General features: G+C 41.1%; 1 protein-coding gene across 2 annotated transcripts in view; it reads right to left on the bottom strand.

Moving 5' to 3' along the window:
* LOC140197766 (phospholipid-transporting ATPase ABCA1-like) overlaps positions 1–19,394 on the bottom strand; it is a 164,314-nt gene that overhangs the window by 22,386 nt on the left and 122,534 nt on the right. For both annotated transcript variants that reach the window (XM_072258199.1, XM_072258201.1), the window contains 11 exons: positions 18,925–19,041; positions 17,494–17,642; positions 15,479–15,603; positions 11,845–11,943; positions 8,156–8,345; positions 6,920–7,014; positions 6,738–6,770; positions 5,306–5,411; positions 3,733–3,807; positions 2,349–2,518; positions 226–403 (listed from right to left, as the gene is read on the bottom strand). In XM_072258199.1, the coding sequence (XP_072114300.1) occupies positions 226–403; positions 2,349–2,518; positions 3,733–3,807; positions 5,306–5,411; positions 6,738–6,770; positions 6,920–7,014; positions 8,156–8,345; positions 11,845–11,943; positions 15,479–15,603; positions 17,494–17,642; positions 18,925–19,041 (1,337 nt within the window). The remainder of the gene's footprint in view (positions 1–225; positions 404–2,348; positions 2,519–3,732; positions 3,808–5,305; positions 5,412–6,737; positions 6,771–6,919; positions 7,015–8,155; positions 8,346–11,844; positions 11,944–15,478; positions 15,604–17,493; positions 17,643–18,924; positions 19,042–19,394) is intronic.

Below are 19,394 nucleotides of genomic sequence, written 5' to 3' on the forward strand. Positions count from 1 at the left end.
TAAAACTTTGCAGTTAGATCTCACAGTGATCCAACATCAAAGAAGGCTAATCAATCCATAGTGTCCTTATTGGCCTACTTCAATCATTCCCACTATTCTGTTCTACTCCCACTGCTTTGCAAAAGCTTCCTATCCAAGTGTTTATCCATTTCCCCCAGTACCTGTTGTATAGGAACAACAGAAGCATTTCCTGAGCAATGGGGGTGGTTACAGTTGATAACTTACCATATCCCACATATAGTTAGCAAGCCAGTAGATGGCCGGCTTCACTCCACAGATGAACTGCATGTGCTTGGCTTTGGTAACTCGCTCCTGGATCAGGAAAACCACAAAACTCGCTGGGACAAAGGACATAGCAAAGATCACGCAGATGGAAACTAAAACGTCCACCGAAGTAGTCATTCTGCAAAACACACACATTCCAGAGTCAATCAAACAGTTAAAGCTCAACAGTTTGAAATATGAACTCTGTGTCTCTGTCCACAGACGCTGCCTGTCCCATTGATTAGGACCACCATCTTCTGTTTTTATTTTGGATCTATAACATGTGTTTGTTTGCTTTCCAATCAAATAGTCTGTACACCAAACAGAAGTTGAAGTGGTAGAGGGAAGTTTGTAGATGGAGCATAGGGAAAGTTAATAATCCAGCTGCAATAATCCCCTAACAAGTATTCCACGGGGATGAACTTTGAAATGATGAGGGCTAGCATACTGCTCTGATGGTGAAGACTTTTGAAGGGACATCTTCTCCTAGTACATAGAGGTGTTATATCTCATAGTGGCTTTCTACAGATCTGCAAAGTGAGTTAACCTCATATAGCAACCATGCCAATTCCGGCAAACACACACTTCCTGAAACTCTCTCATTATTTTTGGCTTCCTGATTTTGGAGATACAAAATAATCTTTTATCTTGAAGTGAAACTTAGTCGTCAAGTCTGAAGGGAATATCACGAGAACGTGGTTGTGGAACAACATACAAACTTGCCCTTTTACTACAACTGCTACTTACAGTAGGTATCACTATTACTAGCAGCTTAAGGAGTTTGCATCACTCCTCCATTAAGATGGTGCCAGCGAACAATGATTTTTTGAATGACATCTTCAGATAGAAAATCTTTCAAATTATTTCACTTTTTCTGGGCCTTCTGCTTTTTCTTTTTGTCTTGTTTGTGTTACGGAAACAGCTGAAGCATGTGGCGTACAGTTTGGAACCTGATCAAATAACCTAGTGCTCTGCTGTGTCCAGAGAGCTGGCTTGTGGGGATCAGAGGCATGGAACTGAAAAGAACCGAGAGCACGAGCTGACTCATGGAAAAGATCAGAGACAGGACGTGGGGTCATGAAGGACTCTATCTCAAAGCAGAGAGGAAGACTGAAGCATCAAGGTGAATGTGGAGGGGGGTCAGTGATCGCTCCCTACGGAGGCCAGATGGTCAGCGATTGGTCTCAACAGAGGCCGCTAAAGTGAACGCAGTGGTGGTCAGCAATTGCTCCTAATGGAGGCCAGATGGTCAGTGGTTGCTCCCATCAAAGGCCACCAAGATCAGAGGGGATCAGTGATCAGTGGATGGACTGTTTGATGTTCTGAGATTAATGTGATTGGACGGCACTTTATATTAATCTCCTTTGGCTTTTCAGCATTTTCTTTCTTACGGCCGATTGGTGGGTGATCTGTTAGTTCTTTGTGGGTGAGGGGTGGGGGTCAATGGTTTGATGCTATTGTTATTGTTGCTATTTTTTCTGCGACTGAGGGTGGTGGGGGAGTTGATACTGTTGTCACTCTTTATTCTATGGGGAGTAGGTGGGGGGATTTGGGGTTTGCGAGTTTTTTTTTCTTTTTCACGTGGGGGGTTTGATGTATACTCTTTCTGTGTTTTTTGGCTATCTGGAGAAGGCAAATATCAGAGTTGTATTTTACATTCATAATTTGATGATAAAATGAACCTTTGAACCTTCATAAAATGCTGGAAACACTCAGTAGGTTAGGCAGTGTTTGTGGTGAGGCGGACAAAGTCAACATTGCAGTAGAGTGAGCATCCTCAGAACTACTGATCATTACTCTGTTCCTCTCTCCGTTAATGCTGTCTGACCTGCTGAGTACTTCCATGGTTTTCCATTTTATTTCCGATTTCCATCATCCAAAGATTCGGCTTTTGCTGCATGATCCAAAATCAGATTAAGTATGCTTTAGACTGTTTCTGCTGAGGGTAATCCATGGCACAATTTACAGCTGACAAAATGAAATCATATAAAACCATGTAATTTTTTAAAAAAGCATCTTTTTTTTTGCTTAAGTGAGAATGGTTTAGTTTATCCTAGGTGGTTGAAAGTGAAGCAGATACTTACAGGGCCACCTCAGAGATCTGTTCTTTGGTCAAATTGAGTGGGTGATTGATGGCAGTGATTCCATATACACTTGGATCTTCTCCTTCTGGTAGATTGGAGCGCAGAATGGCATTGTTCATGACATTTAGGAATGCTCCCAGAGCATGCCAGCCTTTGTTGTTAAACCAGATCTGAATGGAAAAGTCAAATATGTGTTTCAAAGCATTGCCATCTATAAAATAGGTAATGAGATGGGATCTAACAGTGTAACGTAATCCAACTAAATACCATTGCTTACTGTGGAACTGTGGGACCATCGTGTCTAGACCATTCCATCACTTATGCCTGTTCACTTGTTCAATGGATCACAGCAGATGGGTGATGTCACCTGTAACCGCACTTTTGACCATTCCCCACCTGAACAGCGCTTCCTCTATTTCCCACTCTGACCTTTTGCCTCTTCTCACCTGCCTCCTTCCCCTTCTCCTATGGTCCATTCTCCTCTCCTATCAGATTCCTTCTTCTGCACCCCTTGCCCTATCCTGTCCACCTGGCTTCACCTATCACCTTCCAGCTATTCTCCTTACCCCTCCCCCCCCGCTCCACCTTTTTATTCTGGCATCTTCCCCCTTCCTCTCAGTCCTGAAGAAGAGTCTCGGCCTGAAATGTCGACTGTTTAGTCATTTCCATTGATGCTGCCTGACCTGCTGAGTTCTTCAAGCATTTTGTGTGTGTTGCTTTGGATTTCCAGCATCAACAGATGTTCCCATATTTATAAGAACACTCAGTTTGTATTAGCATTGACCTATTTTGCAGTAAGTCCCAGTAATCTGGTTACAAAAATAATACAACATTGATAAGTTATAAATGAAACTCCTTTCGCCAGCTTTTTGGACAGTGTATTTAAGATTATCGACTAGAATAAACACCCCTATTGCTTTTTCCCAGTTACTCTAAATCTGTACCTTCTGGTCATGACCCCTTCTGACAATTTCACCCTGTCTGCTCAGTTCAAATACTTACTAAAACTCTTGATCAAAAATGGCAAGCGAACTTATCTAATTGGTCTTAGACAAGTTGGACTGGGATTTGGTTGACTCAGAAGTTTTGTAGTTCTACTTGAATTCATAGATAAGAGTAGAAAAAATCTTTATTCTTACCTAGTCATACAGACACTGCTTACAAAATACAAAGGTAAATCCAATTCTTCAGAAATCTGTATTTGTTTCAATCAATTTAATAACTTGAAACATCACTCCTATAAATTCCATAACTTGAACAAATATCACTCCTATAAATTCTAGCTTTTTACCCTTTCTAAACTCAAAATTTGTTTCAGATAGGGCACAGCCTTTAACTGACCAAAGCAACTGTTGGATTCAAGTTCAAAAGTGTCAGATCATACCTTCACATTATCTTTTGTGTCGAGTCCAGATATGAACCTTGGGAGCTGCTTCATAAATCGGTCCGAAGCACTGCCCTGGAAGACAAAGAGCACAACTTTTAACCAGTCTCAATCTTGCTGATATCTTCATCTGAGCTTGCTCCTCAGTTGGTTGCAGAAATAAATGCCCACCCAGCTTCACTGATGACGCACTGCTCCCATGGCACAACAGAGGGAATAACCTATCTCCAAAACTGTTCTATCCAAGGGTAAAACTTTATGTGAACAATATAAACTTTATATTTCATCTGAAAATAGAACCAAGTTTTAGAAGAAGAATAGAACATACATATTATAAAATATCACACATTTAGTATGTAAATTAATACGTGAATTTCAGCTATCCTGTGGTGGTCAGGGTTCTTAATCGGTACTGTGCTTGACATTGCTCCTTTCTTGTCACTAACGCAGTTAATGGTTGAGTCAGTTTACAAGAATGCAATTCTAACTAAAGAAGGTATTGAATCAAATTCCTCCTAAATGCAGTTTTGCAATTCCAGTACGTTGTTTGGTAATATTATTCTAAATGTAGAACATATAACAGAGAACACTACACACAGGAACAAGCCAATCAGCCCATAACGTTGTGCCAAACCAGCTAAAAAGCAAATCAAAACACACAAACACTAATCCCTTCTACCTACACCAGGTCCATATCCCTCCATCTTCTTATATCTATGCGCTTATCCAAATGTCTCTTAAAAGTCTCTGATGCATTTGCCTCTACCACCATAACAGGCAGTGCATTCCAAGCATCCACAACTCTCTGAGTAAAAAACTTAACCATCACAGCCCCCTTGAACCTACCCCCTTCATCTTCAATGTATCCTGCAACTTCTTGCTTTTGCAATTCTATATTAAAATAGCAGGGTCCTAACCTTTTTATCATTGTATTTGGCATATGGGCAATGTTGGGAAGAGCAACATTTACTGGCCATCTCTGAATGGCATGAGATTGTGAAAATTCTTCAAAGAGCCCTTCACAGTAACAGTCCCCCCCAAGCGGCCTGGGAAAGTAGTTATTGAATCTGGCAGCCAGAAATGTGCAATGGCTTTTTGGTTCGTGGGTTTATCAGCAACCTCAAAGTTCTGAAAATGAATAAAGTGATTGCAATTGGTCCATGATGTAGGGACTGTGGTGCTAATATTTACAATGCTGTCATTCCATAAAAATAGGAAGAAGCAGGATCAACTTCTCTCATGGTTCCTAATCAGAGCAACATGATGTGGGCAGTGAATGGACCCACAGAGCAGTAAAAATGGTGCCTCTTAGCTAGAGGAGATTTAAAGTAATTTGGACTGTCCAGCTTGAATGGTAGCTCTCTGTTGTCCACCATAATAGCCAAACCATTTGTGCCAGTGGCTGGGAACAAGCTGTAGGGAGCAATGCATGCCCAGGCAAGCTAATAAACATGTGCCACAAAATTTATAATAAACTACCTTAGAAAACTAATTTGTGCAGGTGAAAAGCTTTTTTTTTAAATTTTTGCTGTTAATGTCACAGGGGGTTGGATGCAAAATATCTGTCACAAACCTGTGTTAACTTAAGTGACTGCTTCAGTTGGTGGATGGCTTTAGCTATTTCCTCCCTTGGAGCCAGGAACGGTGAGCTCTGTCCCCCCAGTGAAAATCCACCATACCTAGGAGACAAGAACTTATCAGTAGCTGGTTCTCTCTTCATAAATCGTCTTGTTCTGACAAAGTTATCAGTTACACTGCCTAGAATCATCCTAATGACACTAGCTATAAGAACTGTCATGGTCTATACTGAAGTAACACACACAAAATGCTGGAGGAACTCAGCAGGCCAGGTAGCATCTATGGAAAAGAGTAAACAGTTGACGTTTTGGGCTGAGACCTTTCATCAGGACCAGTTTACCATTTTCCATAGATGCTGACTGGCCTGTTGAGCTCTTCCAGCATTTTGTGCATATTGCTTTGATTTGCAGCATCTGCAGATTTTCTCTTGTTTGTGATGGCCTACACTGACATGAGTTTAGAAGAAAAATGCCATCATTAAACAAAACAAGACTGAGAAGTATTGCTGGAGTAAATGCTGAGAGGTTGATTCCTGGAAGCTAAGTTGCGCATACGGGATCGGCCATTTAGTCCAGAAATGCAGCAAAATTTCTTTAATCCAGATCCATGAATCATTGGAGTCCTCTAATTGAAGTGTTATGGATGCTCTCACATAACTACGGAGTGAAAATGAAATGTTACAGCCTGAAAACTAGGGCCAAATGAGTGAGAATTATACTCAGTGGCAACTTTAGTAGGAAAACCTGCTCTTGAATGCAAATATCTAATTAGCCGATCATGTGGCAGCACTCAATGCAAAAAAAGAATGCAGATTTGGTAAAGAGGTTCAGTTGTTGTTCAGACCAAACATCAGAATGGGGAAGAAATGTGATCTAAGTGACTTTGACCATGGAATGATTGTTGGGGCCAGGCAGGGCGGTTTGAGTATCTCAGAAACTGTGAATACCCTGGGATTTTCCAGTGAGCAGCAGTTCTGTGGGTGGAAAAGCCTTGTTAATGAGAATGGTCAGACTGGTTCAAGGTGACAGGAAGGCAACAGTCACTCAGATAACCACGCAACAACAGTGGTGTGCAGAAGAGCATCCCTGAATGCACAACACTTCGAACTTTGAAGTGGATGGGTTACAGCAGGAGAACACTACACCAGATTCCACTCCTGCACAGGAGGTACCTATTAAGAGGCCACTGAGTGTAGTGAGGTCATCACAAAGTAGTAAACTGAAGTGAAAAAATAAATGATACAAACAGCATTGCCTAGGAGCAGTGCTAGTCAATAGGGCCACTGGTCCAGTTATTGTTATTCAATAGATTTAAAAAAACATTTTACATTGTAACTTTCTAAGTAAAATCAGCTCTGTATCCCATGTATCTACTTAAAATTAATAAACCATTATCAATTGAGGTGTAGAAAATAGATGCAAACCTACCTAAACTCATTCACCCAGAGCTTGTTCTTCAGACTGTTTATACAAAACAGAAACAGAGTTAAAACACTCAAAGGCACAAAACCAAATACTAATTTAATATGAAATACTCCAGGGCAAATGCTAGCACTACAATTTTCACGTCACATCTGGTGGAACCTTTTTACCAAATTGTGACAACTTACTTTCGTCCAATGATCTGTGCGTAGGTTTTAACAAGGTAGTCCGATACATTTCTGTCTGACAGGTTCTGAAGGATGTCTGTTGAGTTCAGTTTAACCTAGAAGGGTGGGAAGGGAATAAGGAAAACATGTTAATCTTTTCAATGATTGCAAATTGATCATTTTGTTACAGTTGTGTCATATTTTGGGTGATGAGTAGCAATACGTTTTTATCAAAGGAGGTATAAAGGCGCTCCTTCCCTTAATTGGGCATGTAGTAGCTGCTTAGTGCCACCTCTCCCCTTCGCCCAGGAATTAGGGTCACATGAAGCCATGGGAGCAGGAGGTGGAAGGTCACATGAGCAACTGGTGGATTTCACAAATCCTGGCTATGTGACCACCGACACCAGCCAGACAATCTCTGAAGAGTATTGAGAATGGTTGAGGTTACCTGTCTTGTAAAGACACTGCCCACAAGGAGGCAATGGCAAACCACTTCTGCAGAAAATGTTGCCAAGTACAATCATAACCATGATAGTCCATGTCATATGACACAACACATAATGATGATGAGGAGTGTCATATTTATTTATCTTTTATCTTCAAAAGTAAAGCACATATCTTAAAATAGTGCTTAATAGTGCTTAACGTTAAGGAAGTTTTGTTTTAACCTGGCACCCTGTGTTGGATTTACAGATCTTTAACGGTAAATAAACCTCAGTATATGAAATTTGAACAAGAATTAATAATGCTGATGTAACATTAAAAGCATTACTTCTTGTTCGTAGGGCTGTTTGCTGAGCCTGGAGACAAATGACCCTACAAACAAGCAGGCAGCCCGAGCTACCAATCTTCTCTTTCTTTCAGGCATTACTTCAAATCAAGTCACAGATCTAAAAACAAATCTAATAACACAAATGCCAGACAAACACCACATCACTCTACAAGTGCAGGTGAATCACCGAGTCTCTTCCAGTGAACTATCTTTCTAACCAAAATATTTTATCTCTTTATGTTAACGTTTTACCTTAAAATATGGTATTCTGGGCATGATTAAATGATACTGCAATAATTGCATAACTGGATTTATTTGCCATCAATTAATCACTGATCACAGCTATACTTTGAATCAACTTCAGTGCAACTACATAATTATGCAGTCCATTAGTGCACTTAAACTGAATTAGCTCCCTCAAAAAGTATTTGTCATTATTTGCCAATAATAAAACATTATTGTAAATAGAATAGTGCATCCCATACCTGAGGAGGAGGAAGTCCACCTGCGGCTGGAGGACATACTGGAAGCATCTTCTTCACAGCATTATCACTACATTGACATGAAGGTGAAGGGTTGTCCATTGTCCAATTCCCTTTGAGGAAGACGTCCATTATAGAATCGGGTACAGATGGATTAATCCATTTCTCATTTGTGGGCTTACATGGGGCATTCCTGAATCAGGCAATAAACAAGACAAAAATTATTTATCAAAACATCTCTTTATATAAATAAATTCTCAAATTTGGATACCATGGATTTTGCTATTGAATAATTATGGCATTTATTAAAGGAGACTAAACATCAACAATATCATCTAATAGACCTTTAGAAATTTATAGTAGTCACCAAATCACTTCATTCTGTTTTCAGAGGCAGGGTTCAAAGTACTGATATTTTTAGGTCTTGGGATAAGATTAATGAATAAGTTTAGCACAAACAAACTGAGAAACTTTACCAGAATTGCATCACCACTATCAGTGTGCTTTGTAACTAACAAGGTAGTATCAGGTAACACAGACTTTTGTTTATGATTAGTAAATCCAGCATTTCTATCTTTTTTTTAAAAGGTGGGTATTATTTGGTCAAACAATATGTATCTTTACCCAGCCTGTGTTCAACAGGGATAGCATCACAGTGCAATTCACATCAAGAACAAAAGGGCAATGAGCATCCTTTTCATCAGCAGCATCTACTGCTATTCCCAATTCCAGTGGATAGGACAGGCCATGTGTTACATAAAACCTTAGAATTTTATGCCAATGCATAAAACGTAAGGCTCAAAAACAGGCTATTCTGTCCATCTAGTCTATTCTTTACTTGGCCCTCCTCCTTGCCTACCTCATCCCATCATATCAGCAGATCCTTCATTTCGCTCTCACATACATGTCCAGAGCTTCCATGAAACTGCATGAGTATTTTTCCTTCATCTCTTGTTTTTGGCTCACTCCCCTGACATTGCTGCTGACTTATCAATGAAGTCACAAGGTTTTGCCCCTACACTTCAGATTACCTACAAGAAATAATAAATACAAAAGATTCTGCAGGTGCTGGAAATCTTGAGCAACCTGCAGACAGTGCTGGAGGAACTCGGCAAGTCAGGCAGCATCTATGGAATAGAATAAACAGGCAATGTTTCGGGACTAGAAGAGAAGGGGAAAGGAAGCCAAAGCAAGAAGGTGGGCGAGGAGAACGAGTACAAGCTGGCAGGTGATAGTTAAGACCAGGTGAGGGGGAAGGTGGGTGGGTGAGTGGAAGAGTGGGGATGAAATAGAAAGGTGGAAGGTGATAGGTGGAAGAGGTGAAGGACTAAAGAAAAAGGAATCTGATAGAAGAGAACAGTGGACCTTGGAAGAAAGGGAATGAGGAGGGGCACCAGAGGAAGGTGATGGGCAGGTAAGTAGAAGAGAAGAGAGGAACCAGACTGGTGAATGGGAAAAAGGATAAGGAAGAGGGGTGGGAAATTAGCGGAAGTTGGAGAAATTGATGTTCAAGCCGTGAAACACACACAAAATACTGGAGGAATTCAGTGGGTCAGGCAGTATCTATGGAAAAGAATACAGTCAATGTTTCGGGCCGAGACCCTTCAGCAGGACTGGTTCATGCCAGGAGGTTGGAGGCTACTCAGACAGACTATTGAAGTGTTGCTTCCCCAATATGAGTGTGGTCTCATCATGACAGTGGAGGTGGCCATGGACAGACATGCTCAATGAGAATGGGAAGTTGAATTGAAATAAGTGGTCAACCAAGAAATCATGACTTTTGTGGCAGATGGAGTGAAGGTGCTCAATGAAGCAGTTCCTCAATCTATATTGGGTGTCACCAATGTAGAGGAGGATGCACTGGAAGCAGCAGATATAGTAGATGACCCTGAGAGGCTCACAGGTAAAGTGTTGCATCACCCGGAAGGACTGTTTGGGGTCCTAAATGATGATGAGGGAGGAAGTGTAGAGGCAGGTGTAGCACTTGTCCCACTTGCAGAGTTTAGTGCCGGAAGGGAGATCAGTGGGGAGAGACAAGTGGATAAGGGAGTCGCATAGAGAGCAGTCCTTAAGGAAAATGGAGAATGGGGGTAGGGGAAAATGTACTTAGAGGTAGTATCCTGTTGTAAATGGAGGTTATGGAGAATGAAGGCTGGATTCGGAGGCTCATGAGGTGAGAGGTAAAGTTAAAGGGAACTCTATCCCTGTTCTGGTGATGGGAGGTTGGGGTAAGGATTGATATGCGGGAAATGGAGGCCATGCGGGTGGGGGCAGCATCGATAGTGGTGGAAGGGAAACCACGGTCATTAAAGGAGGATATCTCAGATGTTCTAGAATGGAAACCCTCATCCTGAGAACAAATTAGTGGATACAGCAGAACTGAGAAAAGAGAATAACATTTTTATAGGTGACAGGGTGGGAACAGGTATAGTCAAGATACACTAGCTGTGAGAGTAAATGGGTTTATAAAAGATATCAGTAGATAGATTGTCTCCAAAAATGGAGATGGAGAGATCGAGAAAGTGGAGAGAGGTGTCAGTAATGGACCAAGTAAATTTGAGGGCAGATGGAAGCTGGAGGAAAACTTGATGGAATTGCAGGGATGCAGGTAGCAGCACCAATGCAATCGTCAGTGCAATGCAGAAAGAGTTTTGGGGCACTACCAGCGTAGGTTTGGAGCAGGTAGTCTTCCAGAGAGCCGACAAAAAGGCAGGAATAGCTGTGGCCCATGACTACGCCTTGGGTTTGGAGAAAGTGAGAGGAGCCAAAGAGAAACTGTTAAGGATGAGAACCAGTTCCATCAGATGGAGGATGGTGATGGTGGAGGGGAACTGGTAGGATCTGTTTTTCAGAGAGAAATGAAGAGCTTTAAGGCCTACTTGATGGGGATAGGAGCGTAAAGGGACTGGAGAAGTAAGAAAGAACATCTCTCTGACTATATTATAATTTTGTAGACCCATATCAGATCAACTCTCAGATATCTCCTTTTCTGCTCAGTCTTCCCTGCTGTATATTTGCAGTGAGAAATCATGAGGTGTGTCAAGATCCAGAGTAGCTACACCAGCTCTATTTTCCTCAAATTGAGTGGCTGGGGTGAAATTACACCAGAGGGCAGCATTTCATAGAGACTAATAAAAATTCAGAATAAAAGTCAGATAAGAGAATCAGCTGCATTTGTTCTTCTCAATTTGTGATCAGGTTGGGAGAAATTTGCGGGGCAGTTTTAGGACAGTGTCCCATACACATGCTGGGAACTGCATCATGACTGCTCAGAAGAAATTAAGGAGCATTTTACAAGTGCATCATGACAATCAGACAGTTAGCTGCAAGAAATGAATTGCACAATAACCTCCTGTAATAAATATTCTCGCTATTAGCTTGAGTGTATGCTATTTCCGCTTTTATCCACAATGCTGTCCAAGGTCTGTAGCTGACGGTATCTTGGACTGACTATTGATTTCAGAGAAATATGCGATTTCATTTTCCTGGATGGAGCAGCAGGTTTTAAAGTATGTTGTGCAGAAACTGATTGCAATTAGGGATGCTAATTTACGTAACCTTCAGTCACAGATTCAGAGCTCAATATGCACTGGCCATGGAATTAATATTTCTGAGCTAAGCTAGTCCTTCCACACCAAGTCCAATTGTGCATTGTGAAATGTGTGAAAACTAACATCAGCAAATGTACTCACGGAATTGGGTCTCCTCTCATACACCGTGTCCCAAATCCCGGTTCATTAATAAGAGAATCCATCAGGCTTGCTGTGTTTGCATCTCCAGGGGCATCATTACTGCAGGAAAGGTAAACACAAATGTCATTAGTCTCAAATTAAGCTGGATCAGCAGTAGGATCAGTGCAAACTAAACACCAATCTCACCATTAACTGGAAAATTATTGGGAAATATCACTGCAATATTTTTACATGATTCTGAACATGTTTTTCCAGTGACCATCTTTTCTTTTCCTTAGTGGATAAGTTAGATTTTCTAACACTCTAGCTTTGTGGGAAGTCAGTGCAAATCAAGCAAACCCTTAAGAGCTCACTTATCCAGAGGCTTGTATAAATGATCAGGAGGCACAAGGTATAATCCTACCATGGCAGCTGGAGAACTTTAATTCAGTTAATTAGGTACATTTGGAATAACATTGCAGAATTGTGGCCTCCTTCTGTGCAGTGTATTTCTGTGATTCTGTGCTCTGAGGGTGCTTTTGGCTGGTGATTTGATAATGGTATGCCTAATCAAGGAGAAGAGTCCAAATTGGTAGGAAGCCTTATAAATCTAATTAGGGAAACCATAACTTTTTTTCTGTCTCCACTCTTTTAGCAGGGCCTATTATAAACTTAAATGTGTAACACATTCTTCTTCCAAGGTAAACACTTCTCAAGAGGTTGAACGTGATTGTAACAATTGTAGGTCGAACTGACTTAATGCAGAAATTTGACTAGACCAGTGGTGAATCAGACAGTGATGCAATTTATATACCAGATGTGCATGACACATCAGATTACTTACTTACTGCCTGTTATGCAACTGGAATTTAGGGCAGCAACAAAGATCCTCGACCTCTGTCTGTCCTTGGCCATCTTCTCCATTGTGCCCCGGGTATGGTTCAGGGTCCTCATATCTGCCTCTACAGTACGGGGCCAAGTTGTTTTAGGTGTCCCACATTTCCTCCACCCTTCAGGGGTCCAATGAAGTGCTGTCTTGATGATGGAGTTGGCTTCTCCTCTCATCGTGCACACAATCCATCTCCAATATTTCCTGATTGTGACCGTGTCCCCTTGATGACGCCAAAGGAGTAGGACGTAGTTGGAGATCTTTCTTGACCAGGAAATACAGACGACCTTCCAGAGGTTCATGGAGCTCAGCTGAACAGCTTGGCAGTGTCACTCTCTGTCATGCACCAGCAACCTGACTCATACAATAGTGTGGAGAGAACACACAGCTTTGGTACAGCCTCACCTTGGTATGAATGCTGTACTTGGTTGATCCTCATATGTTGTTCATTGAATTGAAGATGTTTCTAGCTTTGCTGAGTCCACACTGTATGTCGTCCTTGGTCTCACCATCCTACTGCATGCCCAGGTTGGTGAATCTGCCAGAGCTAGGTAAGTTGATACCGGATGCCTTGATGGGAGGAGGAGACTCTACATTGAGGGTCATGGTCTCAGTCTTTCTCTGGCTGACTGAGTCCAGCCTGTCCACCAAAGGTACACAGGCACTGAATTTTCTCTTGCTTGTGCTGGTGTGTATGTGATAGTAATGCGAGGTCATCCACAAAGTCAAGGTCTTCTAAAGTCGAGAACAGTCCACCTGATGCCCCTCTGCTTGTCGTTCACCTTTTGCCTCATAACCCAGTCAATCACCGGGTTAAACAATGTTGCTGACTCCACACAGCCTTGCCTGATTCCTGTCCGGACTTCAAAGTTCGAATTGCAGTCCCCATCTGTGCAGGTGAAGTTAGCATAGAAGCTCTGGATAAGTTGGACAATTTTGGAAGGGATCCTGTATGATATGAGGATTTGCCAGAGGCTATCCCTGTTGATGTTATGCTCATCAGAAGATCTCCTTTACAGCATTGCTTAGTAAATTAGATCATATTGTGCTGGGCACGCTCACAAACATCATTTACTACATTACACTCAGTGGCCACTTTATTAGGTAGTCTCGCTCATTAATGCAGATACGTAATCAGTCAATCAGGTGTCAGCAACTCCCTGCATAAAAGCACGAAGACCTGGTCAAGGGGCACAGTTGTTGCTCACATCAATCATCAGAATCAGGAAGGAGTGTGATCTAAGTAACTTTGACCGTGAATGATCGTTAGCACCAGACGGGGTGGTTTAAGTATCTCAGAAACTGCTGATCCCTTGGGATTTTCATGCATAACAGTCTCTAGAGTTTACAAAGAATGGTGCAAAAAACAACAAAAAAAACAAAATCCGGTGAACGGCAGCTCTGTGCGTGAAAAACCCTTGTTAATGGGAAAGGTCAGAGGAGGATGACCAGACTTGGTCAGGTTGACAGGAAGGTGATCTAATTTACCTGCCGCATCCTCACTATCTGGTTAGCCTGACCACATCCTCCCAGGGCCTCTCTGCATCGTCCTGACAATCCACACTACCAAGTAGTTTTGGACCAACAGCAACATTGCACCTTTGGCACAGATTATGAACAACTGGGATCCAAGTATCAATCCTTACAGCAGCCCAGGCTGTCATTTTCCTGTGGCAGGCCTGCAAACAAAATGTTCCTTGGTTCGTCTTCAGCACCGTCTCCCTGCATTTTTAAATTTCAGGGCCTTTGCTTCTTGGGTCATTGGCATGCCATTTCTTTAGTCACTGACAATTCTGGGATCAATACCCTGTCTGTTTGATAAGCAAAACCTAGGACTGGAGGAGGGAGGAGGATGAAGATTTAATGTTACAGAGTACTGTTCCAGGCCTCTGCTACACCAGCATTCCCCAACCAATTGCACTAATGGCTGAAAATAAATGGAGCTACTAAATTAAAATAGCTATGACCTCAAACTGATGTTCAGTAGCAATGGGACTGCACCATCCAAATCCTGCTTCTAACTACAACCTTTGCCACTTTTCAAGTTATATTCCCCACAACACTTCAGCATGATTTCAGCATCATCTGACGTTCACTTGCAATGAGCTGCATTTTTTCATTCAACACTGCCAGAAAGGGATACTCATGTCATGTTACCAAAGCTAATGTAATAGGCATACTATTTCTGCTGTTCATTAACCTCAAGCCTCATCCCTCCAGCATGCCAGTCTAGAAGTGAGGTTGAACAGCAAAAGCTCTGGTTTACCTCCCTGTGCACCCAGGAAGTTCAGCGAGAAAGAGGATTATGTGGAATGTCAACAGTCACGTAGGCAGCTGCTTGATATACCAGCTCCCTACAGTTCCAGTGTTATAAAGCAACCTCATTTGAAGTTTGCATCCATGAAAAGCAGCGATTCATGACAAACAACGTCAGAACCATCAAGCAACTTCAAGTTCAAGTTTATTGCCATCTGACTGTACATATCTACAACAAATTGAAACAACATTCCTCCAGACCTTGGTGTATCCACATAACATATAACACAGAGCACATAAACCAAAATATAATACTATAAATAAGTTAATAAAATAAATAAATACAAAAAATTAATTGAATTCAGCTTTTCACGTGTTATTTTGTCTTTGAGTCATTGCATATCTTAATCTAATTTGGAATTATCTTTCTCAATTGAACTATTGTGACATTCTATGAAACAATGGTGGTTTTATGGGAATTGCAACCTTTGTGTGCAATTGCAGACGTACCTAATGAATGTGTACTGCTCGTCGTACATCCAGGGGTGCAGCTCCAGGCTGGGATATTTACCGAATGGAGGCACAATCAGGCTGAACACCAATGCAATGCACACAAAGACAGCGGGAAGCACAATCTGGAAAACACCAAATTCCTCAGACATGTAAAAATTAGGCTGGACCCTTTTATATTCTAACACATTACCACATTAAGGTTACATAAGTTTTGTTCTCTCCATTTGTAATATTACCCCTGCTGACATAATGTCTTTAAACAAGGCACTGAGATAATTGACTCCCCTTGCTTTATTGCTAGGCTAACACTGCCAATATTTGATCAATGTTATGGTCACAAATAAGCTCCAACTAAAGACAGCTCATGTGAAAATAGCAAGTTCCTTGTTGTTTCTACAACAGAGAATCCACAAAAATATGGATTTAGAAACAGCGAAGAATTGTGTGTAGCAGATTCAACTTTATGATATAGTGACATATATTTCAGAATTTTCTTTTCAATTAGTAAGAAACTTGGCATTTAAATGTGGTCTTTAATTGCATACTTTAGACTCATATCACACAAGGACAAAGGTCCTTCAGTACTGCAGAGAAAAGTTACCAAATATAATTTGATAGAGCCATTGGGTGACCATTACCTTGCTACAGAGAGAGTGGAATACCCTAAAGTAGGAAATACTGCTGAGAAGGTGTAGGGATTAATAGACCAGAGTTTGAGGAGCACAGTTGTGGAAATTAGTGGGAGTCCATGGATCATTTTAGCTCAAGCCTTGTAGCATTGCCAGAGATGGATTTGCACAGGTTTTCTCTGAGTCTACAAAGATTATTGTGGATAGGCTATTCCAAGTACAATATGCGTGAAACTGGAAATTCCAGTAAAATGTGCAGCACCTCAGGCACATTGTATGCTGGCTCTATTTCACACTTTAACTAATGATCTAGCAACTTAAATCTTACATTATTATGCTAGAAAGACTAAGACAACACAACTGTAACGTGCTGTAATGGCTTCTCTGTAATGTTTCACTGTTAAGGTAACAGTTTCTCTGTAGCAGCAATATTTGGGTTATGGCTGGAGATAACAGGATCGTAGTAGGCATGTTATCCAATCAGGATTTTGTTGCTCTGTCTTGTGAATATGGAATTAGATTTTTTGCGGGCTTTCTGCCGGGGAGAAATGAGGAGAGAAGACGCGAATGGAGAGAGTTGGTAGACCGCTGGACGGGGTGGTCTTGGAGCAAGGGTCCAAAGGGCAGCGATGATCGGAGGAGGTTCATCGCGAACGATCAATTTATCAGTGAGCTCCAACTTTGCGCCACAGACTGTTTAATAAGTTTGGGCCTTTTTTTTCTTTTATTTTGTTTCTCTACTAACCATATAGTCAAAGTAAGAATTATAAAGCTTAATCGTTTAATTGCATATTGTGTACTGTTTGTTATTTCGGGGTACTGATTTGCAACAGGGGACACATCACACAGCACCCACCCAAACAAGATTTCTTAAGTTTGGCCGGGCAGGGGGCTATCACCCCCTATATTAAGTCATAAGCCGAAGCAAGAGTTACACAACTGTTGTTGAAGAGACATGCTCCACTGGATTGTGGCTTGCATGATGCAATGAGCAGTCATACCAACTTCTAAGACATCTTCAGACAACAGCTAGAATGAGCCTAAATTTTATATTCTTAATAAATAAGGCAGGAGAGGTATCAGTGTGGGAAATACTGCCCTTTTGAGCAATAGATGAAACAGTAGAATATACATATTAGGCCTATTCCAACATTTAAACATATGGAAATGATTGTATCTCACAAGTTATGAGAAATATCACAAAGACTTGTAAAGATGTGATTAGAATTGCAAATAGCGACTTCAACATTCAATAAGATTGTGTAATTCCTTCATGTTAACTCATACTAAGAATGGTTCTGATGTCACCATTCACAGAATATGGCGAGGACAGCTGTCCATCGTCTATCCCCTTCTGTCAGTTCTGACGGGAAGCAGGCTTACCTGAGCAAAGATTCCTTTCCTGCTACGCTTGGCATAAATCAGTCGCTTCCAGAACAATGCCACAAACTGTTGCCTCATGAGATTCCAGCCTTTTATTGAGTATGATCCTTTCCCATCCATCCCACTCAAGAAGTCAGTTTCCTGGGATTCTGCAAATACATCCACGAATGTTATACATATATAACTCACCAATCTCCTTTGCTTGTACACCGGGCGCCACAGTACCAAATTCAGTTGTGCGATAAAACTTAGTTTGAATAAAACAGTTCAAATATGCTCTTGCTATTCTGTAACAATTTCAATGATCTTGAATCATGGTGATTAAGAAACAACACTGAAATCTTACATTTTTGAAGAAAGGATATATTGTTGTGTATGCCTCAAGGATATCCCAATAAACTTTCTAGCCAATTCATTATTTAAGAAGCCTAATCACCCTCACGATATAGAAAACATGGTAGCCAATTTGTCCAGAAATAACGTAATGGTCACCAAACAGTCTACTTTGGTGGAGTTGGTTAAATGGCATAAATATTATGCTTGAGGTCTTTTATGTTTACTTGAGAGGCTCTTGGTTTAATGAATCAGCCAGGAGCTGGCACTTATGACAGTAAAGCTCCATCAGTACTTGTCAATGGAGAAAACCAATTGATTAGGGTCTTGATAGAGCAGAAAAGCAGAAACTGGGAATATTTTTATTCCAAGTTCAAGCTGCTAAAAACTAACTGAATAACTCAACCTCAGAGAGAATGTGCCTGTGAACTAATTTCCACTTTATATTTAATTCCTATGAAACATAAGAATAATAAAGCCAAGAGCAAAAATGAGAGAACTGATTTAAACTAGTGAACGGTTGGGTTTTCACAGTCCACTTTCTTCCCTGCCTGATGTAAACACTCATGATTACAGGAAATAAGAAATATTATATTAAGTGCAAGGAAGTGACAGCAAGGTAAAATATCACCCAAGAATTCATTGAATGATGGAGATATTTCCTTGTTCTTTGCTCCTGAACTCACTCTGTGGCTTCTGAGATATACAACTCAGTTGCAATAATTTCCATATTGCAACAGAGACCACACTGATCATCAGGTGTTTTAGAATGTCCTGTGAGGTATGTGAAAAGCACTTCAGAGAAGTAAATTTTTCTTTTTTGTTTTAAGTGTATCTGTTACTCTATTACAGTCTAGTTTCCTTTTGATGTTACTTTCAGGGTGTTCATAGGAACACACAGTCTTTTGCACAGCAATTAGATGAACAGCAAACCACAGTGTCACTGTACTTCCCTGAGTGTCAGTGGTTTGTGTCAGCATGAAGTGGGGGAAGATCATCTGCGTACAATATACAATGGAGACAAGCAAGTGTAATTGCTTTAAGTCTTGTTGGAGACAATATTATGAAGGCACATCACTTCTACAACTCTGTATTTACCTGGGTCAGCATCCGAGTCATTCGCATCGGTAGCATCATCATCTGTGAATGGTCTGAGGCAACTCTGCCTGTCAACGAATCTCGATCTCCTGTTTCTGCAAGCAGGGATAGTGCCATCTGAAGTGAAATCACATTTACTGGTTAGATCAGCCTTAACCTCAGAAGATGCAACATTCAAACTGGTATTTTCTATTTATAAAATTAGACATTAACCATCTTGAATGAGATGAAGCCTAGCCAACTGTCCATGAAAATTCAGTGGCTTTGTTGTTGCTCAGTCCTCTACCCTCCGCATGCTGGGGGTCACTAATTGAGTTTGTAATGCTACCGTTGCTAATGCAGACAGTAGCTGAAATATACAGCACCTACAAAATTCACTGCACCATCTGCCTACAGCATCTCTGATCTCTAACATCAAGAATTTTCAGGTGCATGGGAACACTACCATCTTCAAATCCTTCATTGACACG

This window comes from Mobula birostris, chromosome 5, assembly GCF_030028105.1.
Source record: "Mobula birostris isolate sMobBir1 chromosome 5, sMobBir1.hap1, whole genome shotgun sequence".
NCBI lineage: Eukaryota > Metazoa > Chordata > Chondrichthyes > Myliobatiformes > Myliobatidae > Mobula > Mobula birostris.